General features: G+C 39.5%; 1 protein-coding gene across 1 annotated transcript; it reads left to right on the top strand.

Annotated features, from left to right (window-relative positions):
- Positions 1 to 5,433: 5,433 nt before the first annotated feature.
- LOC116450649 (aromatase) lies at positions 5,434 to 27,152 on the top strand. The gene is made up of 10 exons (XM_032123341.1): positions 5,434 to 5,730; positions 12,403 to 12,570; positions 13,534 to 13,684; positions 16,128 to 16,282; positions 16,540 to 16,716; positions 17,383 to 17,497; positions 18,781 to 18,895; positions 19,492 to 19,654; positions 21,033 to 21,274; positions 23,673 to 27,152. Exons 2-10 carry the CDS (start codon positions 12,426 to 12,428, stop codon positions 23,937 to 23,939), a joined length of 1,530 nt encoding a protein of 509 aa, XP_031979232.1. The 5' UTR covers positions 5,434 to 5,730; positions 12,403 to 12,425; the 3' UTR covers positions 23,940 to 27,152.

Raw genomic sequence — 27,152 nt, 5'->3', positions numbered from 1 at the left:
TCCAAAGGAGGTAAAGGCCTGACCCACAGCTGGGCCAGAAACTCCTTCAGGAAGCCCAGAGAGGAGGAGCGTGCGCCGGTGAGCAGCAACGCGTCGGAGTCCCCTGCGCGCCTTTCGATCGTCTGTCGTTTTACTGTGAGCCAAACATTTTATTCCATAGCTATGGAAGCCTGCATGAGCTGCCTTTGAGCCCTCCCTGCTGGGCTGCAGGACAGTGATCTCCCCATGAGCCTCCCAAGGTGGCTCCTCAAGACAGAGACCTTCTACTAATGACAGATCTTTGGATGAGTCCAACTCAAGCTTTGTCTGACTTGCCACTGGACTGCATTCCAGGTGACTCTCCCCTTGAGCTGGGACACATCTCAGGGTTTGAGCTTCCTTACCTAAGACTAGGAGATTCTTCCTTAGAGATCTGGTGTGAAGATGACCCTCAAAAACCAGCTGAACCAACCCACTGGCTCCTGTGCACCTCCTCACACACGGATTATTCGGGGGAAGAATGGGTGTCATAAAGCCCAGAGCACACAAACATCACGTGAGACCTGTTTCTAAGAAAATCAAAACACACGTACACAAATTAAGGAGCTGCCTTTGGTCACCTCACTAACACTTTTGCCTGCATTTGTTCCAGATAAGAGAAACCACTGAAGAGATCTTTTTGAGTGTTTAAACCCACATGGAGCACCTTTTACAAAGCTCCTTCCATCAACAACACTTGCAAGCAAAAAGAAAACCCACCAAAAACATAAACACCAAAGCCCAAGTACCCAAAGGTGATGTCTGAAGACTGGTACCTGTCTCCAGGCAGTTTAGGCAGAAAGATTTCAAGAGGCACTTATGGACTGTTTTGTACCTGACAATATGATGAGCTTCTCCTAAAGCTTTTCTTTCCTTCCAGAATAAGAGCTAATGTTCTTTACTGAAACTTTGTGACACCCTAGATGTTAAGCACCCACACTTCCCAACACCCTCTAAAGTTTGGGGGTTTGGGCAATAAGCTAGAAAGAGAATGGTGAAGAATTGTGATACGGAATTGCCAAATCTGCCTGGTGTTAGAACTGCAAGCAGTGTAGACCTTCTGAAGCTGGGCACGAAAGAAAAAATGTGGGCAGTATAAATGGGTTCAATCAACTACACTGATACAGGAGCACTTAGGTGATCTTTTTAAAATGGCATTACCTAGGGAAGCCAAACTCTAGTTTGCATGAAGAAAATTCTTCTGGGGAGGCCAAAAAAGTTCATCTCTGCACTGAATGTTACGGTAGAAAGGCCAAAGGCAGCTCCTTACAAGACACTGCACAAGAAAAATTGACGTACAAAATGTGAAATTAGTGATTTCCAATATTGTGTGTTACTAACTCCCTCAAAACACACCTGCCTATGTACACCCTGTTCCTTGAAAGGGTCCATTTATGACAATGAATAGATCTATTCCTGTAAATGGATGAAAGAATAACTCAGAGAAACAGTCATGCAGGGAATATGAACAGGTTTCAGAGAGCAGTGGATGCTGCCAAATGAAGGAGATGGTTAGAGGCAGCACCCAGGCACTGCCCAAGGAAGCACTGGAAGTGTGGCTGGAAATGAAGACAATGGCTAAAAGCTGGTTTGTGCTTTGTTAGTTCTTATTACTTTAACAGTGGACTGAAACCAACTCAAAATCTGCAAGCAGTTCACTGACACGATTTTAAGGAATTGCTAAGTTTTTACACACACAGCAGATGTTTTGTTGGACAATTTTGCTCACCAGTGAGAGAACCTGGCAGGCTGAACATCACCTGTTCCCCTGGCTGATACACACCTTAATTATAAAGTAGTACTGGAAGTATTTGAAGACAGATAATTGCAGTAGTCTCAGCTCTCTCAGTACTTGATAACTGCCTTGTTAAGGGTAACAGGAAAAGAGCATATATAGGAAGCTAAAAGAAAAAGTAGGAATAAAATAGCCAGTTAAATTACTCCAGTGTCTTTCTTCAAGTTCCTAGGACAGACAGGTAGCCATTATTGCAAACATAGGGATGGCTAACAGTGCCCCTTTGGGTTCCTTTATATTTATACAGAGAAGGAAAGGCACAGAGAGGAAAGTATACACATCTGTCCCATGCTTAAACTCCCCACCTGGCATCTGATTTTGGCCAATATCAGAGATGGAACAGCAAGCTCCATGGGTCTCCAGCACGACTTTGTGCTGACAGTCCATGTTCACACTGATGTCTCTGCTTCCTCTTTCCTTCCTTTGCTCACACAACATGGAGTACATTAGGGACAGATTCACCAGTGGCTAGCCATCCTCAGGGTAAAGCAAGCATTTCCCTCCTACCCTTGAGATTGCACTGAAACCATCAGAACATAAAAAGAATTCAGATCTGAGCCTGACCCCTTCCTACCAATTTCATAATAGTGATTCTTACACTGGTGATTTCATTGCCACTGAGTCAATGTAAGCTATTTTCTTCCTACAGTTACTGGGGGAGATTCAAGTCCTTATGACTAGAGCAGAACTCTAATCAATGTTATCATAGGAGCCACAGGGCCCCTAGAAGGTTACATACCCTTCTGCTCAACTATGAAGAGCATTTTGCATCCTTTTCCCTGAACAGCCTACTGTGAAATATTTAGAACAAAAAAAAACCTGCCTTATTTTTGTTTAATGGTATAAAACCCAACTTTGTTAATTCAGTGAATGCCTACTCAGGCTCTAAAGAATTCATAGTGTTCAACCACAGACCTTTGTAGTGAACAACAAGTCCAATCATTCTGGTTGAATTATGCAAAGTTCCAGGCATTCTTTGGCATGAGAGAAAGATACATTTTCTCTGGTATATGGAAATATTATTTGATTTAAAGCTGTATCCCACAGAAGTCAATCTTGACAAAAACATAGTTTAAATATAAACAACCATTTTTGTGCCATTGAACTCCTTTTGAGACTGCTTCATGACCAGATTAATCAGCTTCCTGCTCCTGAATTCATGCACAAATTCCTTGTATTAGTAAGTAGATACATAGCACTGTCAGAAGAAGGAACTCCAACAAAAACTTTAACAGGTTTTTCCTTTTTAGACATGCATGTTTGGTTAAATAAATTATCATAGAGCAAGGAATAAAAATGTGTTTGTGTGAGAAGTTGGCCATTCCTGGTCTCCCCTAAACCTCGAGAAACACTTGCTGACAAAGAAAGAAAATGAATTTGTTTCACATTCCTTACATTAACTTCTTATTTTGCTAAACTCATCATTCTGATGAGCTTTTAAAAAGGAGTACTTTAGTAGTCTATTTTGTGCATGTATAGTAAAGAATATCTAAGGATTCAGGTGCTTCCAAACAAAACTAATATTTGTTTTAATTTCAATTTAGCACTAAGGAAAGCAATGCCTCTGAGAGCTCTTTTACCAACAGCCAAGTTACTCTCTAATGCCAGTGCCTGACCCATCACCAATAAAACAAACCATCAGTGAGGGGTGGCTGCAACCACATGAGCATTTGGAATATCGGGACTTCCCTTTGCATCCTTCCCCAACAGAACACAAAAGCAATGGTGTGCTTGCAGTGGCAACAAGGACCAAGTTTGGCTTCTGAAAACACATGTGGGGAGCACGAAGGAAAAACACAACCAGAAAACCAGCACAGAAAATCCAACACAGGCTGTTGTTCTCAGCAGCTGAAACCACAACTACACAAAATGCCATAAGCCAGTTCCAAGTCATGGGAAGGAGCTGGAAACTTTCTGTGACAGCTTTCTCACACAAGGCTTTCTTAATTTGGTCTCTCTGAAACAATTATCCATCTGCTTCAGAACTGACCACTTATTTAGCTTGGCCACATGAACAATCTATAAGAAATACATCATGCAATGGACCAAAACCAACCCCAAACCCCAGCTCCTCCTTAGTCTACAAGCAGTAAGAAAACACAGTTGGCTTGTAAAAGCAAAACAACAAAAATACTAATGCATTACTTCCCCCTAAACTTTTAGGTAGGCTCAAAAGTCACAACCAGCTATCACCTCTTCTTGAAATAAAACAAAGTCATTTTAACACTTCCAGAATATAAGATACTATGCCACAGCTTGTAACCATTACTGTGTCCAGCACTAAGCACAGAACACAACAGAACTGAACTTCTGCCCATTTTTGCTTGTACTGTAAACGAGTCTCTGCTTAATAAATAGAAATGGAAGAGTGTGTCCACATGGAAAAAGAACAAGAGTTCAGCTCTCAGATTGAAATTATGTTGGCTTCTGGTTGTGTAAGCTGGAGTCTCTTCCACGGGGTTGCAGTAATGCCACAAGAATTTGTGCATGAATTCAGTCCTTATTCTCCCCAAACTGTCTGCATTATTTATTTACTTAAAGAAAGGCTTCTCAAAAGAGATTTTACAGTCAACAAAATTCTAGGTCTCTTTCATCCTTCCCTGAGTTAAAAATATTCTATCACTGGAACTATTGTGCATAACACTAAAATACCTTCTGTTTCAAGTGAGATCACAGTCCTTTAAGTGTAAGACCCTTTTCCCCATTAGATGAGTTCTCTTACTAAGGGAATGCTAATGCTAAAGCCTTGAGTGAATTCAGAAAAAGAAGAATGAAAACATTTTATGAGAATCTTTTACGTTTGTGGCCTGACAGTGAAAGACAAGGATGCACAGTGTCTTACTGCCACAGGATAGAACACAGCCTTGCTGAAAAGAGAATTGAGTCACTGAATTTTCTAAACTTGAGAGTACTAAGCAAAAGAAGATGATTTTGACCTATTTCCCAAAGCAGGCTGTTCGGACTCCTAGGGGTAACCTACAGAAGAGGCAGCTGAGCCAGCTAAGGACTGCCCATAGCAGACATTGAGACAATTTGGACTTCTCTTGCTTCGAACCAGTAACAGGCACGAGTACCTTATTCATGCCTCTGTGTTAGTCTCCTCTTTTAACAACAGTCTCCTCTTTTAAAAGCATCAACAACTTTTCCTGTAGATCTTTGGACATCACTTTAACATTTCCTGTAATCACATAATGCAATTCTTCAAAACAATTGGAAGTTAAGTTTGAGTCACCCAAAACTACGGCAAAAAGGGAGAAGCATCACAAAGCAGAGAAACCAGCCTTTCATTTGTGTAGCCATTCTGACAAGCTATCAGACCAACAGGGACCATGAAGCAAGCAGCTTTCTGTATACAGCAAAAGTACAGAGGATAGCCAGTTAGTCCTCTCCAGTGCCAGTGAAGGATTGTATCCTGCAGAATGTTACTGACAACTTTATACGTTTTTATCTAAGAATAAAACCTTTGGACTTCCTTGTTGTTGGAAATTGAAAATACCTTTAGATACACTTGGCGAAGAGTTAACATAATTTCCGCTAGTTGTATCTCCTCTTTCCTTGTTCAGAGCCACCAAACACAAATTATAAACTTGGTTTACTTCTCTGTTTTACTCTCCAGTCACAATTCTAATCAGCACTAGGCATGTGTATCTCTGTCACTGGCTGTTTTGCAGCAGATACACTGAGCTGGAGAGGTAAAATTACAAAATTTTCTTTTCAAAGCAACAGCCCCTGATCTATTACAATAAACAAACTTCCATCTCTAAGCAACTGATCTCTTAGCAACAAGAAGCACCTGCATAAAAGATGCTACAGAGAGTGATCACCAGAAAACCTATCCAGACCTTTAAGAGGAGCACATCAGGAGCCAGGATAGCACTCTCCACCGGCAAAAATCCAGAAGTAACAAGAACACACAGGTAAATTTTCAATTCATATTCTAGCAATTTTCTTCAAACAGCATGGGTAGGACATTACATAAATGGGATTTATTTTTGTTTTGAGTGGGAAGCATGTCTTCCGGAGCTGCTTTGATCTGCTACTGTAATTATCTTTGTGTAAATTATATGCTGTCACTATCTAAACACAGAAATCTTTTTTAGTAGAAAATATGCAGGTCTTTGGCCAAATTCCTGGTATTAAAACAACAGTAATATGCTATATATTTTGCAAGTGTTCTACAAAGTTTCTTTTTAAAAAAAATGGCATAACGTTCTTGCAGGATAGCTATCCTAAGAAAGTGTATTCACTTTGTCCAACCTTTCAAGCTCTTTACATTACATCCAAAAATATTAAATAATCTCAGTTTTTATAGCTACAGGCTCCCCAGATTAAATAACTAAACCTGTTCAGTGTTTCTGTGGTATCTGATATAGTTCTTTAGACTCTCAAGTGGATTTTTGTTCATGTGTACCATGACACAGTTAAGGTAGAATACATGGCATGGGACAGACACTGCCAGCTGTTGCTGCACAGCAATGTAGAATTAGTTGGGAAGTCTGTGAATTTTGGACAAACTGACATTTCCAAGCATCACTGACACAGCAGGGAAAAACTGATTGTGAGTGAGGCTAAAAAAGTGAGAATAAAAATTGGGTATAACAAGTCTGGAACTGACCCAGAGAATTTTTTATTCTACCATAGCTAGATCTCTCTCAGTTGGTGCTTACTGTGGAAAAGTGCTGTCTTTCTTCTAGCTGCTCTATATCAGTTAGTTATTATATCTGATTAATAAAGTCATTTGCAAAAAGAATGGTTTGAGAATTGTCATGCGTTCTTAGTCTCATTTTTTCAACCACCAAGATAAACTTTACTTCAGGATTAATTTACATACTTTGATAAAATACTTGATGTTTATAGCCAGAGAAAAAAAAGCCAAAAATTTAATTCGTGTTTCTTAGATAGTTGTCCTCTCTGTGTCAAGTAACTTGTTGCTTAAATTGATCAAGGTATTTGCTAGCAGTAAAAGTACAACAGCAGAAACACAACTATGGTAGAGAGAGCAGCTTTTTATCTGAAAAATTAGAAACAAAACACCTACCCAGTAGTAATAGAAACCAATAGCAGCTACCTACAGAAAACCCTCCTCATACACGGCTGCTTTGCCATAGTCACCAAAAGGAGTCTGATAAAAAGCACTTTAGAGAGATTCCAGTTGTCTACCCATGACTCATTTTCTGGTTAGTTTTGAGTTAATTAGAGCTCATGGTGTTCTAATGAAACTTTGAGGCAGACAGGCAGTAAATTCCAGTCCTGACACCACTGCAGAAGTTTGTACAACCCCACAGCTCTTTCTGATGGCTTACAAGCACTGACACACCTCTTCTGCTTCAGGAGATGGTTTGTTTCACATGAAACCCTTGTACTGTCCTGTGTGGATGGTACCTCTCATGGACGTCGTGGTGGTTCACAGGCAACAAGACCTTTTGTGAAACGTCCTAAAACTGGCAAGTTATTTTTCCAAACCACACACCAGCCACCATACAAAGGCACAAAAAAGAGGCACTGCTCTTACTACAGTAATCCAAACAAATAGTAACATTCAAATGCAGTCCTACATTTATAGAATATATTTTTAATGTATTTCCTTCCCTGGCCATGGGTTCAGTCCGCACTGGTAATTCCCAGTCACATGCCAGTACTGGGTGGTGCTAACAAAACTGATTGACCAAACCGACCCCAGACAGCAGGAATGTCAACATTTACAACAGTAACTGGAAGTTTGCAGCTCCAAACTTCTCTGCACCTTGGAACTCACGGTACACTTTGAGTAGAAGGGGTGACAAGAAGTCGAGTTCAGTGGACGCTGGAGCTGTGGCCACCACCAGCACTGCAATGCTGCAGCAGCATCTTACAAGTGCTGTCAAAGGCAGCTGACAGAACTTAAAATCTCAGAGAAGCAGGCTCTAGGGATAGATCCCATTCAGCTGCGAAACAAGGCAACCCTGTCATAAGAAAACTCACCAAAATTGAAAAGCAGAATTCCAAATAATAGCAGATGCATCAAATGTAACAATCTTTCTTATCCCATGGTACAGACATTTTTTCAACACACAGAATGGTGGCTATGTTCTGCATTTCTGTTTCACTTGCCCTCTGACACAACGGGAGGCTCCTACCTCCTCATTTACTTGTCAAGAGCCCCTTTAGATTGCCAGGATGATCATTACTAAATTCCCACTTTCAAGCTTCTGTTGAAAGCTGTCATCTCTTCCTTCTCTCTTCCTCCTCCTCCTCTAACCTAAAAAACAGATGAAGTTGTAAGTGCTATTTAGATTAGATTTCATAGTAATCAAGTGGTACAGGATTATTCTACAAGGCTATAATAATCATTCAACACTGCTAGAATACATTTCCATAGTAATTAGATGTGATAGACCTCTTCAGCTACACAAATTCCAGCCCACTGACTCAAACTCTAGAAATGACTGGAAAAGGGGTTTATTCCCTCATTTTCACATTTTACCATATTTATCTTCCTTTTGAGATGCAGAGGATTGAGTAAGAAGTATAAACTAGTCCTAAAAAAGGCTGAGTGCTTCAGAAGCAGAGTAATGAAATCACCTAACTGCACATTGGGATTGCAAACCCATCTATAATGAGAGATGTCTGACAGATGCAAAGGATCAGATCACTAAAACACAGCGAAAAATAAGTGATAGAAATAATTAAGTAATAAAACAAGTGAAAAGTAATTAAGAAAAAAGTACTGTGAATTAAAGGCAAAAAAGGTCACAAGAGGGGTGCAACATGAGATCACCACCAAATTGTGATGGAAAACTCTCAGTGACATCCCCATTGCATGCTGAGAGAATTACAGCATTAGAAGAGACCACAGAAACCAGGGTGGCACTAAATAAATGTGTCATCTGAAGCTTACAGAGTAATTTACCTCTCCCCTTACAAGGAATGATAAACACTCTCAAGTTTAGAAGTCTTCTGATGTGTCCTCAGCTTTAAACCCCACAGCCTTTCAAGAAAACAAGATAATCTCTCTGTCAAGGATGTGACATATGCTGGACACCTGGTGCTAATTATCCACTTCAAATCAATTAAGACCTACTATTTTATTTTCCAGAGGTACTGTGTTCCCTCAGTCTGTATCAACGTTGGCAAACACTGTGGTACAATGGGAGCAGATCTGTAGAACAAAATGGTTTATGTGTAAAATAAGCCTATTTATTTTTCCAAACTGTTTAAACCTAGATAAGCTGCTTCAGATGCTGGTAGTACTGGTCACTAATGCTTGGGAATTTATAATAAGTAGCAGATTTTCTTCTCCCCTGACAGATGAACCAATCCAAAGGAAACAACTCCAGGACACAAGAATGGCTCTTCAAGAGTTTTCAGGCAGCTTTATGAGCTCCTCCTTCTCAAAATTAAGAGAGATTTTCAGCTCCAATTCTATAATATGATTTTATGTATTTGCTCTTTTACTGACAGAGTCAGTAAGTACAAAGCTCTAACTGGAATAAGAGATGTCGATACAGCCGTCCTTTAGATACATGGGCTTGTCTCGTTACTGTGGACCTTGTCATCATCCCTCATATTACCTTTGGCAAGAAAATGTTAACAGCACCTAGAATTTTCTTCTAGAGCTTTGTAGCCAAGACTCAAAAATCAGTAATCTAAGGGGCCCTCTGCTGGCAGCTCCTTCCCCAGGTGTTGAGATCCATAATTGCTGTCAGGTCAGACAGCCTGGGCACATCCATCTATTCTGTCACAAAAGCACTTTCTTATAGTAAAGTCTCTTTTCCCCCACTAGATAGTGGGATTTTAAAAGCTTTTTTTGCCCCATCCTTCCTCCTCCACGTAAGTAACAATCAGAACCCACAAACCCCTCTGATCTGAGGCACCCCTCAAGCAGCTGCAAGGAAAGGAAAACTGCTTACAGCAGACATGACAAACGAGCAGGACCAGTGACCCCTTCCTTCACGCACAGTGGGCACTCTAACCTGCTTCCACCTCTACCTTTCTCAGTCCGTTCAGCGGCTGCTCGCCGTCCAAACGGGGCTGCCTGAGTTTCTGTGAGGAGCGACTTCACTTGTGGGCAGTGCTTAAAAAAATGCAGTGGGTAAAAGTAGGATAAGCAGTTCAGCTGAAATATTTCTGAGGTGAATTTTTCATGGCCCAGCTGGCTTTTGCAATGAAAAAAAAGTGGCTCAAAATGCAAGCCCTGCAAGTCTGCTTTGATCATCCTCACTGAAATAAAGCAAAGAACTTCTCGATACATGAAATGTCAACTGTTTAAGAAGCCACTTTGACTAAAAATGAGACTGTTTTAGATCAGTTCTAGAGTATAAAAATGACTCAAACTTAATGCTTTGCCTTTAATACTTTTATCTACCTGATAGCACGATCCAGGATATCAAAATTATAGATTTAACAGTAAGGTGCACACTGAGGTGTTGGACATATGACAAAAAAAGAAAAATTTTCTCTTACTAGAGATTATAAAATTATAAAAGCTGGGGCAATCAAGAATCTAAAACCCAGTCTATTGCTATCTGTATATTTTGAAAAAACAGAAACCTGCCTCCATTCCTCTGTCAAACAAAGATAAGCTTTAGCTGTGAGTATTTGAGAGCTGAACAAGATCAAAACTCGGGGTTGATTTTTAGAAAATAAAAGGGGGAGACTCATACTTGCAAAGTACACTGTGCAAACATATCAGCACCTTGAACTCTGCCAGGGCTCGCCCTGCAGATATAATATTCATAGATACATGTTGGGAGGTACAAAATTGGTTCATTTCACAGCACCCAGATGCATAACCAGCTCCACGCTTCTATTCAAGGGGAATATGAGGCAGTGAAACTACTGCATACAGACCAGAATGTCTTGGAGATAAAAAATACCCAGAAAAAACAATGCACATCAGAGCCTATCTGTGGCAATGGGGTACAAAGATGAAGCTTATGCAGATCAAGAGAGAAAGCAACAAAAAAGTGGAACTATACACCAAGTGTGGCTCTTTCCCTCTCTAATGCCCTAAACTCACATTAGTAAAAGGGACTGAAGCTGATAAAATATTTACATATACACAGGGATGCTTTGGTTGTGGCAGTGAACAGCACTCAAGGAAATGTAAACCAATAAATACCATTACATGATAACAATTCTTGTGGTTCCTAAACTTTTTTTCACTACATGCAAGACAAGACACCAGCTGGATGTGTCCAGGATGTGACGTGTCCCTGGACTCTCAGAAGAGGTGGGCTGCTCTCTATTGCAGGAGCAGGCATGTTTCTAAAAGGTCACCCAGCAGATTGGTCATTTTGGGTCACAAAAACCCCAGAGGCCTGGCACAGAAAACATCCAAAAGAGAGCATTGCATGCACCTGCAAGGTTTTAAACCACTGCTTACTCCCTTTGCCCTTATTCCCTTCCTACACTCCATACATCTCCTCCTTTGACCACAAACACCAGGATTCTCACAATCTAGAAAGCATCTGCCCCATTCTTGGCTCGGTCTAACATAATTTTAGCACTGAGGGTCACTACGAAGCAAGCTCTCATTATTTCTGCAATGAGACCGAAGCACAAGACAAACAAGAAGCACTTGCTGAAAGCAAACTGTATCAAAAAGCTTACTGCTAAGTAAATATATCCTTCAGCTTTGAAATATTGTTGCAGGAAGAAACAAAGCAAATCTATTCTTAGTTATTGCCAGAGCAGAATTCAGGTGTTTTATTAAGAAAATACTGTGCAGGTTCAAGCAGTAGCTTTCTGTGGTTAAATGAATTCTCACTCATATTCCTTCTCAGGTACAACAACTTCTTATATTTTATGACTTAATTGAAAAACATGCAAAAAAACTTGGAATGAATCCTTCTATTCCCTTTAAGAAACCTGTTGAGTGTCTTTGGGGTTTCCTTCCTGCGCTGAGTGCCGGTTACAGCCTGAGTGAAAATATGGCAACAGACAATCTATGATCCTGTTTGTTATGGCATATGTTACATTTTTCTAAGTACTTAGCAGCAGACCCATAAAGGAATGCGATACATTATAGTACTTTATGTTACACTCAAAGCTTGGCAGTAAAAAAGAGCCATGTTTCAAACAAAAACTGGGGTCCTTTATCTGTATCATTGAAAACAACCATAGTTATTCTGGAAGTTCAGGAACTCTGGAACTACAGGCATGCAGGAAGGGCACAGCTAAGTAAGAGAGAAAAAAGCTGGCAAGTGAACTTATTCAATGCTTCCACACATACTGCAAGTTTAATTTCTTGTGTTTTGATTAGGGATTTGCAAGGAGTAAACCTCAGTGTTGGCCAGCCAAGTCAATATCAGAGATAAAAGGCCTGTCAGCCAAAATATCCAAAACTATGCCTCAACATCAAGGTCAGAAAACCTCTGTTATTCCCAAGCAAAAAGAGTGTTTGCTTCATGTCTCTTTTGACTTGTGATGAAGCCTGTCCTGGCAAGCACTCCAGGAGTCACCCTCGTTATAAAGCTACATCCTGAGCTGGTTTGCTCATTTGTAGGAACTACGAAGGGGGTGAGAGGTACTGAGCAAAGCTGAACACATCTGAGCTTTAACGGCCTCTGCCTCTCTCCCCCTTTCTCTCTCTCTCTCTGTCTCTGAAGCAAAGCAGAATCTCCTGGAAAAGATGGTCCTGGAAACTCTGAATCTGATGCACTACAACATCACCAGCCTGGTACCGGACACGATGCCAGTGGCCACAGTGCCCATACTCATCCTCATGTGCTTTCTTTTTCTAATATGGAATCATGAAGAAGCTTCATCAATACCAGGTAAATTAACTTTCACTATAGTGCCACATAAAAGTTTTCAGAGTAATTTTTGTTTGTTTCTCAAATTTAAGTGAGAAAGTAATGCTGAATAATTATTGTATGACAACAAAATTCATCATGAATCAGCTTAAATAATATGGATTTTTAAAAATTCCTGATAAAGGAAATCAGGCTTATTCTAACTTCAGAACTTCCATAACAATCGTGGGTTGGCCGTATGACATTTAGTTTTCATCTTTATTATGTGTGTGCTAGAAAGACATAATACTACTTTGCAAACTCTAGATGTTCACATTTTCATGTGCATTATGAACTACTTTCACACGTTTTAGAGTTTAAGTCTTTCTAAATTGCCTTTACTCTAAACAACTGTCTAAGAAGCTATTCAGATCTTAGTAGATTATCAATTTTTTTCTCCATCTTTAGCACTGAAGACTCTCCAGAACAGAAAGACATCGAATTCCCTTCCCCTTCTGTCATGTTTTGGGGGCTTGTTTAGATGTTACTGACTCAACTCCTTTTCCACCAGATGCAATGCCCTGCTGCATGAAGGAGAGCAGTGCACGCATCTCTCACAGGAGCTGGAGAGGAGTAACCCTAAACCAGTACAGTGACTCCTGAAATTCTGAGAAAAGACCCTTGCCCAAAAGATCATTTCCTCTCTCTAGGACATAGCTGCTGTCCCTCCACGTGTGAGCAGCAGCTGGGAGCTGCACAGAGCAGCAATGGGCATCGTTTGGTGTAGGTACCACTGAGAGCACTCCAGGCTTCCTCAGCTACTGAGACCTCACCAACACAGCTGCAGCTTCTGAGACAGTTTCAGAGCAGGATTGTTTGTGTGAACTGCCCAGCTCAGACTGTGACTGTCGTGGTAAAAAGCTCCTTGCAAAAGGGAGATGCTCCAAGGTGTTTTCTTGTCCGTGAGCACTGCTGAGACCAAACCTCTCTTACCCTGTTTCTTAGGGCCAGGATACTGTATGGGAATCGGTCCCCTCATTTCACATGGGAGATTCCTCTGGATGGGAGTAGGGAAGGCCTGCAACTACTACAATAAGACATATGGAGAATTTGTGAGAGTTTGGATCAGCGGTGAAGAAACATTTATAATTAGCAAGTAAATCCTTATTTTCTATGCTTAATAACTTGAAAAGCCTTATCATATCTTTACAACCTCTTTGCTACTTTTTTCTAAAGTAGAATCGAAGTTACCATTTTCAAAAATTTTCCTAACAAAACCTTTTACTTTCTGCTATTCACAGACCTTTTTCTAATCTTGTGTTTGTTTAAGGACTCTGCTATTGAAGTTTTAGTGAATTCTCTCAATATTTTTTTGTGGAAAGGAAAGTACTGTGGCTCAATCCTAAAAATAATTTACCATCTATTTTACTATTCCATTTCATATTAGGATTACATTCAGTTCAGGGATCTAGACTGACTGCAATGTGGGATTAAGTCAAATTTTCACTTTCTATGTTCTTAAATTTCTGCTTAAAGCAGAAGTGAATGCTTGAAGGTTATGGCTCCAATTCAGCAATTTAATTAAGTAAATACAGCATTATAGTATTATGAGTAACTCCACTCCAATTAATGGGATTATTCATAGGCTTCAATTATACACAGTATTAAACATAATGCTAAACTTCAGTCTATCATTTCATTAGCTCCAGTGGATGATTGCTTTCTTCTTACACTAGATTATTATAAGTCATGCCATGAAAAAGAAAAGAAAATAGAGTAGTAACATATTTGCCACATGTAATTGATAAAGAATCAGAACCTTTTTAGTAACAATGTCAATCAATTCATACTTTCATTAAGTAAAAGCTTCTGAGAGGCAGCACAGCAAAGAGAGTTACCACAGAGTTTGCCATGTGGTGCAAGGCAGCTTCATCTCTATTTTAACCTCTGTAGAAAGAGGTAATCATGACAGGAAAACTGTTTACATTCCTACTCTACACAGGTGCTGCAAATATCAACTAATGCAGTCAAATGTTCTGATAATGCCATGAATGCTTTGAAAATGTTACAAACTCTTATTCCTGTCTTTCCCTGAGCTACCAATTCATCAGAAACAAACCAGGACTGCTGCTAAACGATGCCAGATTTATACTCAGTACATTGCTCTTCTTCAGGCATTTTTTGCTTTAAATCATTGACTGTACACAGAATATAAGTATTTAACTTTTTTTGGAAGCAAGAATGTAGAATAAAATTTTCAGTGGATCCTAAATTCACAGCAAAACTAAGCACAACCTGGCTTCTGTATAAGAAAACCAGTGTCATCCTTTTTTCGCCAATGTCATCTGAACTTTTAGCATCAAATCTAATACTGTGGTGCTACTGTGCAGAGAGTGGGACTTGCAGTCTTGGTTACAACAGCTGAAGTCTTTTGGAGGGCTTCATTAAATCATTTCATAGGAAAACCTGCTTATGCAAGGTCCCTTGACAAAACCCTTCCTTAAAGCACTATGCTGTGTCTCCTGCATAGAGACACGTGGGATGGGAGGAATTAAAATGAGCCTGCTGCACCTTTTCCTTTCTGGGGACAGCTGTCAGAATTCAACACCATCTTTTCACTTTCAGGGAAATACAGATGGTGTGCCCTGACATGGGAAAAAAACTTCATTGTTAACTTTACCTCAGGTAAAAGCTAAACTATAAAAACCAGAAAACTATAAAACCCAGAATATTTGCAGTCAATAGCAAAAATCACATTTATATTGCCTGACTGAAAAATGAATTAAACCCATGTAACAAGCCTGAGGTTTGGCCCACAGACTATAGTACATGGTAAAGAAAGAAGCATAGTGCTTCATTTCCATCTTTGTTCTGATTTTCTCTCTTTTGGTTGAATTCTGTTTGATCAGGTTTTTATCACATCCACATTTCTGAAATGCTGGCTCCCTCTAAAGGAAATGATATCTTAAAGCAAGAATGCTGCCTGCCAGCACCTGGAAATCAACCTTACTGAGTGTAAAAAGAATTATGCATAGCATGGATTTCCCTCACTTGTCTATTTAAGAATGTTTATTATTTATCCCACTCATACTATCATATCATGATGATGCATATTTAAGTGATGGACGTGTATTTATGCTTTCAGTATGTGTCTGGGAATGACCAAAGAGCTACAAAAGTATAAATACTATTGACTATACAAAAATAAAACTAATTAAACACACATCAAATATTTTACCTCATCCTCTGAAATGTCTGACATCAGTCACTGACAGAGTATATCATATATATCTACACATTTCCATGTATACACACTAATCAGTTCAAAATCCTTTGTTAACCATTTGCATTTTAAATGAAAAATAGTTTAAATCTGAACAGAAGAAACTATTGCTCTAATATAAATTCTGAAGGCATTGATCATCAAGATTTTTAATTATGTAAAAGGAACAACATTTCATGCTAAGCATTGTACTTCCTGCTAAATAAAGAATGCAAGTCAGCACTTGGGAGCAACTGCAGAATGTCAGAATACAAATGCTGTATTCAGTCCTTGAAACAGTTTTTTATTTGGGGCTTTTTCCTCCTTCCTTTCCCAGATCCTCAAGTGTGTTCCACGTAATGAAGCACTGGCATTACGTGTCTCGGTTTGGGAGCAAGCTGGGACTGCAGTGCATTGGCATGTATGAGAATGGGATCATATTTAACAACAACCCAGCACACTGGAAGGAAATCCGGCCCTTTTTCACCAAAGGTAACTCCGTGTGCACTGACACCCTGCACCACTGTGACACACACACCCCCAAATCTTCTCTGAAATGCTGCTGGGTTTGTCTGAACCCCTATACTTTCCTTTCAAAGGATGATAAACCAGTTCAGCTCCAGGATGGTTTTATCCCAGGTACTGACACAGTCACGTTTGCCCTTTTATGGCACTGTTATCACCAGCTGCAGCGTTACAGGAGGTACCAAACTAACGGAGCTCTCGTTCCTTTTGCACAAATGTTGCAGCCCTGTCGGGCCCCGGGCTGGTGCGGATGATCGCCATCTGTGTGGAGTCCACCATCGCCCACCTGGACACGCTCCAGGAAGTGAGGACGGAGCTGGGGAACATCAACGTGCTCAACCTCATGAGGCGGATCATGCTCGACACATCCAACAAGCTCTTCCTTGGGGTCCCTCTGGATGGTACTGACACCTTCTGTTTTCTGCCTTGGGATGGGTCTGAAGCACATATCCAAGGAAAATTCATTGATGCCACTCAGCGGTTTTGTCTCAAAAACCAGAGCAAGAACAGACTCTTGTGTCGCCATATAATGAATTAAAATCTATTTATTATCATGTTAGTTATGAAAAAGAGTTTTATATGACCAAGAGTATACTTTAGCTTGTCACCCACCTTAATGAATTGTACCTTTTAAAGAGATTTTTATGCACCAATTTGGTACAATTCTGATATTATATTATATTCATGCAAGAATCTGAAATCTTTCTACCAAACTAGATGATTGCTCCAAAAAATTAACTTAAAAATTTATGTCTTCTTCAATTTCTTCAGCCTCAAACCCTATGACAGAAATAATATTATCAGGGTGTCTAAACTGCCCCATTTCAGTGTTCTGCAAGTGTTCTGCTCTCCTGTGGCAGACCCTTTGGCTCTGGCTGACACACCTCTGTGCCCTTGTAGCAAGTTACCAGGAGTTTCTACAGAGATGGAGACCCTTTTTACAGTGTGCTACAAATGCTACCTACCAGTTGCTCATCAGATTCCCACTAACTTAGCCGAGTAGGGAACACGACCTTTTTCTGAAGGATTTTTGTCACTTGACTATTGACTTTTTTTTTTCTTTTCAGAAAATGCCATTGTGCTTAAGATTCAAAACTACTTTGATGCCTGGCAAGCACTGTTATTAAAGCCTGACATATTTTTTAAGATCTCTTGGCTGTGCAAGAAGTACGAAGACGCGGTGTGAGTACCAACCGCTCTCCAAAGCGTTTGCGTGGGATTCTTCCTTTCTGAGGAGGAGCCTTTCCCTTGATGCTTCCCTTCTCCTTTTCAAACTGAGCTGTGACCCTTGCAAAGGTGGCTGCTGAAGTCCCCTGTCCACAGGGCCAGGACAGGACCAGATTTGTCTCTGGTGGTACAAGTAGCTGAATTCCTGGGCCACTTTAAGGCTTTGTCTGTGCACCCCCAATTTATTCACCAAAGTAGCAGTTTGTGCACACTCAAATGTGAAACCAAACTGAGATTGCTGGTTCATTTGCTTTGTAGTTTTATTATGGCACTGATTACTGCTTTATCCTGTGATGCTAATAAACTACTCTGGCCCAGTTATTACCAGAAAGCCCCTGCAGGCAAATATTGATATTTCAAAAGCAGCCCCATAAAAAAGGACTTAATAATAAATTTTTACTGCAAAGAGAAAAAGAAAAAATTATGGACTTAAAGCAATGCAAAGAACGACCACAGGATATGAAGGCATCTAATATTCTTCTGATAAAACTTGCAAAAAAAGACCACTTGCTATTTCTAATACATAAAATATTTATAAATACTGAGATCTTTATGGGGATTGAAGTTTTAAATGCATTTACCCTACAAACACAGTCAAATTATCAATCTCAACAGTAAAAAAACCCGCATTTGAAAAACCTGAAGATTTAATTCAAAAGCTTTTCAAAATACCTTTTTAAAAGAATTGCCTTCAAATCTGTAATTAACTGAAAATCCCCCCAAAATTTATAACAACATTTGAAAGTTGCTGTTTCCACCACTGAAACACAAACTGTTAACACAGTATTATTATTTAAATATGAAAAATTTAGATCAGCTCTACCTCAAGAAACAATTTTTCTAACACTTGTCTACATTTTTCTAAAAATCATCCCTTATATTCTCTAAATTCATTTTACTCATTAATAAAATACAAGGAAAAAACCAAATTTTTTGGAAATGGTAACAAATCTTTTAAAACTCTATTCTTTAATAGTGTATATAGACACCTTTTTTTCCTCTTCAGTCTATTCTATAAAAAGAGAACAAGATTTCATCCCAGACTGACTAGCAATTAGTTAAGAATAATAAGAAAATATACCTTGCCTTAATATTACGACTTTTGCAGAGAACCATACAACCATTCTTAGGAATACTTAATTTCTGCCATTCTTAGATGCTTTTCTTGGTGTAACTTGTACTTCTAGCCATACCCAAGTGCAGATTTTTATCAATATGTTGGATTTCATCTTTTTCAGCAAGGATCTTAAAGGAGCAATGGAAACCTTAATAGAACAGAAACGACAGAAGCTTTCCACCGTTGAAAAGCTGGACGAACACATGGATTTTGCAACCCAGCTGATTTTTGCACAGGTATAGGGAATTTACTCAAAATATGGCTAATTCTGCTTTTTCTGACATTCTGCTGAACACAGGCTTTGCAATTTAAACTTCACATGCCTCTGTAAGTCATGTCATCATAAAGGGATGCTGATGTTGGTGCTGTGGAGTCCCTGGTAGTGGCTCAAATAGGAATACTCATATTTCAGGGTCAGGTGCTTTTCATATTTATTTCATGGCTTAAACAACATCCCTAAAATTCTTGCATCTATCCCTGAGTGTCCTTCAGTCTTTCCCTAATCTCTGTATTTCATTTAACACACTGCCTTTTGTTTGCAAAGGTTTCAAATGCTATATAAATCCTATCCTGTGGAATATCTGACAGCTCAAAAACTCCGTGAGGAAGTGCAGGAAGCTAACAAGAATCCGAGCTAAGAGCACACATTCCTGCTTCTCTGTAAGACAATACACACCCACCAGAACATGAGCTTTCTATTCTTCTCTGAAAGACAAAAAATAAATGCTATTTAGCCTAAGATAGACTGTCAAGAACTGGTGCAGTCCATTTCGTTGGCATCAGAGGTCAGCAGCCAATATTTTCTCCAAAATTTCCAATTTTTCATTTTCAGAACAGGGGGGATCTGACTGCTGAGAACGTGAACCAGTGTGTGCTGGAGATGATGATTGCAGCTCCCGACACCCTGTCTGTGACTCTCTTCTTTATGCTAATCCTGATTGCAGAGCACCCCACAGTGGAAGAGGACATGATGAGAGAAATTGAAACAGTTGTGGGTAAGCAGGAGCTGCAAAGTCAGCAATGTGGGAATATGATGTTGCTTCAGCAGAGATCTAATTTCATTTATGCAAACCTGAAAATTTTAAGCAATTTCTCCAGAAAATGTTTGCTGTAAAACATATGAACTATTATTATATGTAAAAATCATATTCAAGAGCAAATTTAAAAAAAAAAAAAAGATGGGCAATTTGCAAACTAAAACAGGAATCATCAGAATTGATAATCTATTAGAAAGAATGTGGTATATTCTCTCCTCGGCAACCACAGTGCAAATCAGCATTCACCTCAAGTTTCATTGAAATTATTTTCCATTTACCTTGAAATAGCAAAAGGGGGCACTTGTTTCAAATACTTCTAATCACCAACATTTCTCTGTGACAAAATAGAGAACTTCTCTAAGTTTCACTATGACTGTAGGGGGGGAAAGACTAGACAAAATTAAAATTATGTTCTACTGTCATCCATTTTGATCTCAAATTGGCCTCCTCTAAGTACTAATTACTAACTATTCAAAGCACAATCAAGATGTTCCAAATTTGTATTCTTCCCCTTCTCTAGACTTCATCCAAAGCCTGACACTGAACCAATATAGAATCTAATTTCATCCACTCTTATTTAAGATTTACTTCTGGTCTGTTAAACACTGGAAAATGTATCACAAGTCTTTCACTCTTTATGTAAGGTACTTTTAACAATCCTTATTTTACTGTCCTCATGAAAGTACTCACTTGTTCATTTTCCCTATTTCTTTCTGAAGCCTTACCCTCCAAGGCAGTAGAACGTTGTCTTTTCCTTAAGGAAATGCCCAGCCAGGGTGGCAAACTGCCTTTTGCCTGGCAAACCTGCCACAGCAGCAGGGAGCCTGCAGCCCCTGAACTCTCTGGGGCTTGAAAGCAGCAGAGAGGCTCCCACTGGCAGCACAGCACAGCACTGGCACTGCTGCTGGAAGCTCCTCATCCCAGCTGGAAGAGTCAGACCCCAGCAGGGCCGGGAGGGACACAAAGCCAAACCCAACCTCATGGGGAAAATTTGAGGTCCCTGCAGAGTTATCTCCTCCCTGCAGCCCGTCCCCAGATTCCGTTTGCTGTCAGCTCTTGGAAGATTTATTTGTTGTGCCTTTTGCTGACAAGAACAGACTCGGTGTATTAAGAAAAAGGTGGGAAGACTGTTAATTAACAAACTAGGGTTTATGCTGATGAACAACATACCAGATTTCCTCAGTAAGATAGGCTACATAAAATTCCTTAGAAGCTCTTGGATCCTTCCTATAACTTCAGAACCTGAACATCTTCCCAAAATGTTCTGATATTTGTATAACGAAGCTATTAAATTCCTAATCAACTAATGTCTTCACCATCTGCTTTACTCCACAAGGGGACAGAGACATTCAAAGTGATGACATGCCACACTTAAAGGTCGTGGAGAATTTTATTTATGAGAGCATGAGATACCAGCCAGTCGTGGACCTGATCATGAGGAAAGCGCTGCAGGACGATGTCATTGACGGCTACCCCGTGAAAAAGGGCACAAATATTATCCTCAATATCGGCCGCATGCATAAGCTCGAATTCTTCCCAAAGCCAAACGAGTTTTCTCTTGAAAATTTTGAGAAAAATGTAAGTTTTCCATCTTATTTCTTATGGAAATTTGGATATTATTTGTTGCTAATGTCTTTTCCTCTGACTTTGCTCAAGAACTCTGTGACCATAGGACTGTTTTCCCTTTGTCTAAGTGCCTAGTTAGCTATACAACCTGCTTATTACTGTTATTATTATTATTAGAGCTGGGCAGATATTTTCCTGTCAAGCTGCCTTTTAAATAAAAAAATAATTATAATATAGAAAACAGTTTTCCCAGACATAATAATTTTGATGAAAAATCTCTGATTAAATTTGTCAGATACACATGGTTGCCATTATATCCCCTGACACTGGACAAAAAAAAAGAGGCTTTAGGGGGTAGAGTCACAAGAGCAGCCAACACCGAGCTGAGGCTGCCTGAGGGTTCTCTGGAGAGGTGAAGCAGTGCAGTAACTTCCAATAGAATGAGGATCTAGTACCCACGTTATTTTTAATTTTTTAAAATTATTATTCCTAAATAAAAATATTTTATAGATCACAATGAAAGCTTTAAGTTCTAACTAACTTAACACTGGAGATGTTGAGTAACTAAGTTCCTGTTCAGCTCTGAATTTCAATTGAAGTTACATTCTAACTACCAGAAGAACTATAATCCAAAGCAATATGTGAACTTTCTTTTCCTGCTTGTAATCCCCTACTACTCAAATCATCCTTCAGATCATTTACTTAGACCTCTGCCCTTCTGAATTCTGAGGAAACAATTGGTTTTGTGAAACTGTATTTGCTCAGCAGTAATAATCTGGAGAGATTAAAACTGAACTGATATGTTAGCAGCTGCACACATAAACATCCACAGCAGCAACTTCAGCTTTGAAGAATTAAACAGCCTAATTGCTACACCAACAATGGACTCATCAGAAAAACACCTGAAGAAACAGCTAAGGAAAAAAAACCAACAACCCAGAGATAGGAGTGTTCAAGCCAGAAAAACACCTTTAAGGTTTACCTACTTCTTCTGAAAAAAGCTAAGGGCACACCATGTATGCCACACACAAAAATGAGCATTCATCCATCTGGTTAATATTTCTAAACTGCTGTTTGGTCACCCAGAGCAAACTCTGCACACAGCATTAAAAACAACAGCTCAAAAAAAAGTCTTAGGAGAAAACTCAAGAAGAGAGCAAGCAATTATCAGAATTACGATTCTCTGTGAACAGATTCCATTTTGCCACCCGTTATTTACATTCCAAGCATTTCTACCAAAAATGGATATCTCACTTAATTTATGAGTACATTTTGCTACTAAAAATATTTCCCCTTGACCAAATATTTAACCACACATTTTCTATCTGACCTGATGCATTCTGTTTGCCACATAATTATTCTGGCAGGCACAATTTTCCTCCATTTCTCTAAGAGAATAGCAATCCACAGCATTATTTATGATAAGATGCCATTGTTAGAATCTAAACATTTTTCCATTTTCCCAGGCTGTGCATTTGCCATTGTGCTGTACTGCCAGCTGCTGTACTTGCTCTGTGTTATAAACACTTGTATTTACATACCATTTTTCAAAAACAGCTCAGTTTATTTGAAAAAAAAATTAGACAGAAAATACTTCTCTTCCTCTGAAAATAAGAAAAAAGGGACACTTTTTTCCAAATGATTTGATATAAAGCAACATTTTCTGCCTATTCTTGTTAAATAGAAACTCAGAACACAGTTAATATCCTGCTTTTTAAAAGGAAGTTACGCAGATGAAGAAAAATAATTTATTTATAACCAGACTTTCTTTTTAACTGATCTATTCAATGGTAATAAAAGTAGCAGAAACTGGCTGTTCATTCTTCAGTAGTTCTGGGAGTCCTGCACTTGGTATTTCAGCTGACAGGACAGAATGCAATGATTTTTTAAGTGTTATCTCTCAATTAAGTATCAAAATTTTTAACATATAATTTTATGACAAATTAGCTCTCAGAAAGATTAGCTTTATCATTACAAATGGAGCAGGTGTACAGCTTAGTGATTACCTTTAGACAAGGCATCAGCCTGCATTTCAGGTATTTATGAGCTTTATAATAAACTTTTTCTGAAAAACTTTTTAAATGGACTTTAACGCATTTGATGAGCAGAAGCTTCTCTCCATTTCACTGCTTGTGGTAAAATCCCTGTAGTTCCCAGGACAAACAGACAAATAAACAGAATTCAACTGCTTGACTGAACAATCCCTGCTGCCTCAGTCCATGCTTCTGTCAGTGGCTGTGGCTGGGCCTGACTCGGGTGGGATTTCCAGCGTGAAATGAGTAATTGCTCCTAAAAGATTATTTCCACCGGTTTTTCAGAATATATCTACTACCCATTTCCATCACAATTTTCACTACTTTTATGGAGAAAAATCTGTCTCTGAGTTTATCCCTCACGTTGTTCTCTGCAGGTTCCTTCACGCTATTTCCAACCATTTGGCTTCGGCCCCCGGAGCTGTGTGGGGAAGTTTATTGCCATGGTAATGATGAAGGCAATCCTAGTGACTCTTCTGAGGCGGTGCAGAGTACAGACAATGAAAGGAAGAGGCCTGAACAACATCCAGAAGAACAATGACTTATCCATGCACCCCATAGAAAGGCAGCCTCTGCTGGAGATGGTTTTTACACCCAGAAGAAACGTGAACAAGAATCAGGGTGATAGAATGGATCAGCACTAAAGTTACAGGGTTTTCTCAGCCACTAAGAAATACTCATCATTCCCAGTTAGACATGTAAAGTTAAACATTTTGCTGCCCCTAAATGACTACAGCTTCAGGTGACAACTTGTTCTGCCTGTACAGCAGAGCCTCAGGCCACAGCTGGAAAGACTGAAAGCGCAGAATAGTCCGGTTGTAGGTGATGCCATGCTCCACAATTCCCGATTACTTTTTAAAACCACAGATTTCAGACAAAGTGATGTCTTGCCTTTCAAACACTGCCAGTTCAGGGGTTTGAGGGTCAACAAAAGAACATACCTGATGTATATTTAGTTCCAGGACTACACGAGTCCCTTTTCCCCCCACCTACCCAAAGATGGACCAAGGAGCTTTTGACTACTGCAAAAGCTCCAATTACTTGTTTTCAAAACAGCTGAACGAATAACATTAGTTCAAGACTAAGAAACAATTTAAAATATTTCAGACATCTATAAGTTGTAAAGAAATGTTTGAACAAGAAGTCATTCAAACATTTCTCTTTACCACGTTTTGCTGTCCTACTGAACAGATACCAAAGATTTACGGTGTCCCATAGATTTTACCAATAGCAGTAATTTTCAGAGTACAAGGTAATAATGGCCACTGAGACAACTGTTCTATGTTTAACCCAGTGTCCTGCTGCAGGGGATCTGTAAACACCTCAGCAAAGGCCAGGTGAGAATGAGGGAATGAACATGAAACACTGCCCCCAGTATTACGTGGGTGGGGTAACTCTCAGCCTGCCCCACCTCCTCACCTCATTGACTGTAGAAATTTCCCACCTCACCTCCGTTTGGTGAAGAAGGTCAAATTCCCTCTAAGCTGCCTAAGATGTGCCAAATCTTTTTTTGACCTGGTTTTAGTTGCTCAAGCCTCCTTCAGAGAGCAAGATTTGGAGTTGCTGCCCATGTTCCCACACCACAGCAGGAGAGAGTGTCCCTCCCTAATTATCCAAACAACTCTTGCTGCTTCTCCTGTAAGAGCTCTGGGGCTGTGTCCCACTCTCAAGCATCTTGCCTCATGCCCACTGATGGAGAGGGTTCTGTAGCTTGAGAAACATTGCCACAAGAGGCAGATTTCACTGGATAAATGCTCAGAGCTTTGCAGTGACAAAGAGGAGTTGTGCAGTAACAAGGAGATTTCTAGAAAATGTTTTTCAAAGTATTTTGCAACACAGGTTTTTATTTTAACTGTAAACCAGGCTGAGGTTTATACTTAATCCTTAGCAGGAAAAAGTGACAACTACCCAGCATTTCTGTTCAGAATTGACCCATCTTGAAATCTGTACAATCTGGACGTTGATATCTCTACTAGCCTAATGAGGAGTTACTAGCTTGGTCAAGAAGAAAAAGATCTTCCTGGCTTAATGACAACATTCCTTGACAGAGACTTTCCATTTTCATTAAGCTTGAGTTTTCATACTGTGTAACACAAAGAAAGGGATTTTCCGGATAAAGTGCCTTGATAAAGACAACCAACCAATGTACAGTGGGCTTTATGTTAACCTTTTCCTTCCAAGCCATTTAAACTATAATAGAAGGCAAGAAAAAAAGGCGGGGAAAAAAGAGAAAAATTGTCTTTACTTGGAAAATATAATTTTAATTAATTAATATCTATTCCTTCAGACCACTGATCTCAGGCACAAGTCCAGCAGCAAAAGAGCTATCCAGTAGCACAGAAAAACTGCAGAAACCCAAAAAATAATCATGTGCCCCACCCAAAGGTAATGAATTATCCTGGGAATAGTGACAAAGAAGAGGAGCTGCATATTTAGGGTAATTCTCAGAACAACATAATTTTCTGCAGTAATTAAAGGGGGGAAAAAATCAAACTTGAAAGCAGAAGAATTTATTGCAGGTAGGTTACTTATAAAACTTTCTCCATAACATTTACATTATACCAAAAATTACATTAGTGAAGTGCAATCCTGCACCACCTGTACATACATACAGATAGAAATAGGATTTAATGGTAAGACTCAATGGTCTTTTCCAAACTGAAGGATTCCATGTTTCAAGAACTTCTATTTTTTAAGTCATGAAGTGACACAGTGGTATGAATCTGTGGAATATCTAATGTAACCTCTGCTTCTACATTCTTTGTACCCTTTAAAATAGGAAATTGTTAGAGCAGTTGGGAGAAGCAAAAACAAGAAACAAACCCAACCATGTTTAAAGCCTTTTTACTCATTCTGTATCATAAAACACATCGGGGTACTTCAGTGGGCAAGCATCTCTTATTTGCATAAGAACTCTGAAAAGAAATCCCCAGAGGGTTTTTTTCCTAGGGAATAAATTACTATTTTATACACAGGATACATATCTTTGCTTATTTCACACACAAAACCAATTTTGTAGTGATAATTCACTCTCTGATTTTCCCACCTCAGAATTATAGGCCTCCTCCAAGTAAAATTTTTCACAGACTTGAAATTAATAAATTATCACTCAAATTTTGAAGTAATTTTATGAAATCAAACACACGAAAAATGCATGCTGCTCTGATTTCTTGAATGTATTATATATTGTTGAATTTGTAGGCTGGAACTTCAGAAACATGATTACCATAATTATTCTATGGACAAAATAAAGCAGTATCATTTTTTACTCTTTGTCAGCAAGGCAACGGAGTGACTTCCCATTGTGTTTGAAGTGCATTCTTTCTGATATGTTTTGAACACAGCATTTCTGGTCCTCTGGTTTCTACAGGATTTCGTTTTGTCCACGTTTGGACAGCAGAGCTGTAATTAATCCGAGCTCTCAGCTCATCTGAGTCCCGTTCTCCCTGACTTTATTCCGGCTGTTCCTCAGTGGTCTATTTGCATGAATATCTGCACTGCCAGGTCCATTTCCCCATCCCATAATCTCCCATGTGCTTGAGAGCTGCAGCTGGGGAAGCAGCATTTCCACACTTGCCATGTGGATAGGAACAGTTTCAACCTCTCCACTGTACAGAACAGAGCTCTGATTTCAAGCAGTGTTTTACTACTGGGTGCTGTAAAAACTCACGTGGCTTTTCAAACCCCAGCAAGCCCACGGCCATCAGGTGGCTGCTCCATTAATGCTCCATGCATGGATACACCACAAACCTGACTGTGTTTTATACATCACTGTGATTATGGGCTGCTCACAGCACATGGATGTGGATGTTGCTAGAAAATAAAATGAACGCCAAATAAAAGCTGTATGCAAAAGA

This window comes from Corvus moneduloides, chromosome 13 (assembly GCF_009650955.1).
Source record: "Corvus moneduloides isolate bCorMon1 chromosome 13, bCorMon1.pri, whole genome shotgun sequence".
NCBI lineage: Eukaryota > Metazoa > Chordata > Aves > Passeriformes > Corvidae > Corvus > Corvus moneduloides.
The sequence above is the reverse complement of the archived record's forward strand: the minus strand, read 5'-3'. Positions and strand labels throughout refer to the sequence as shown.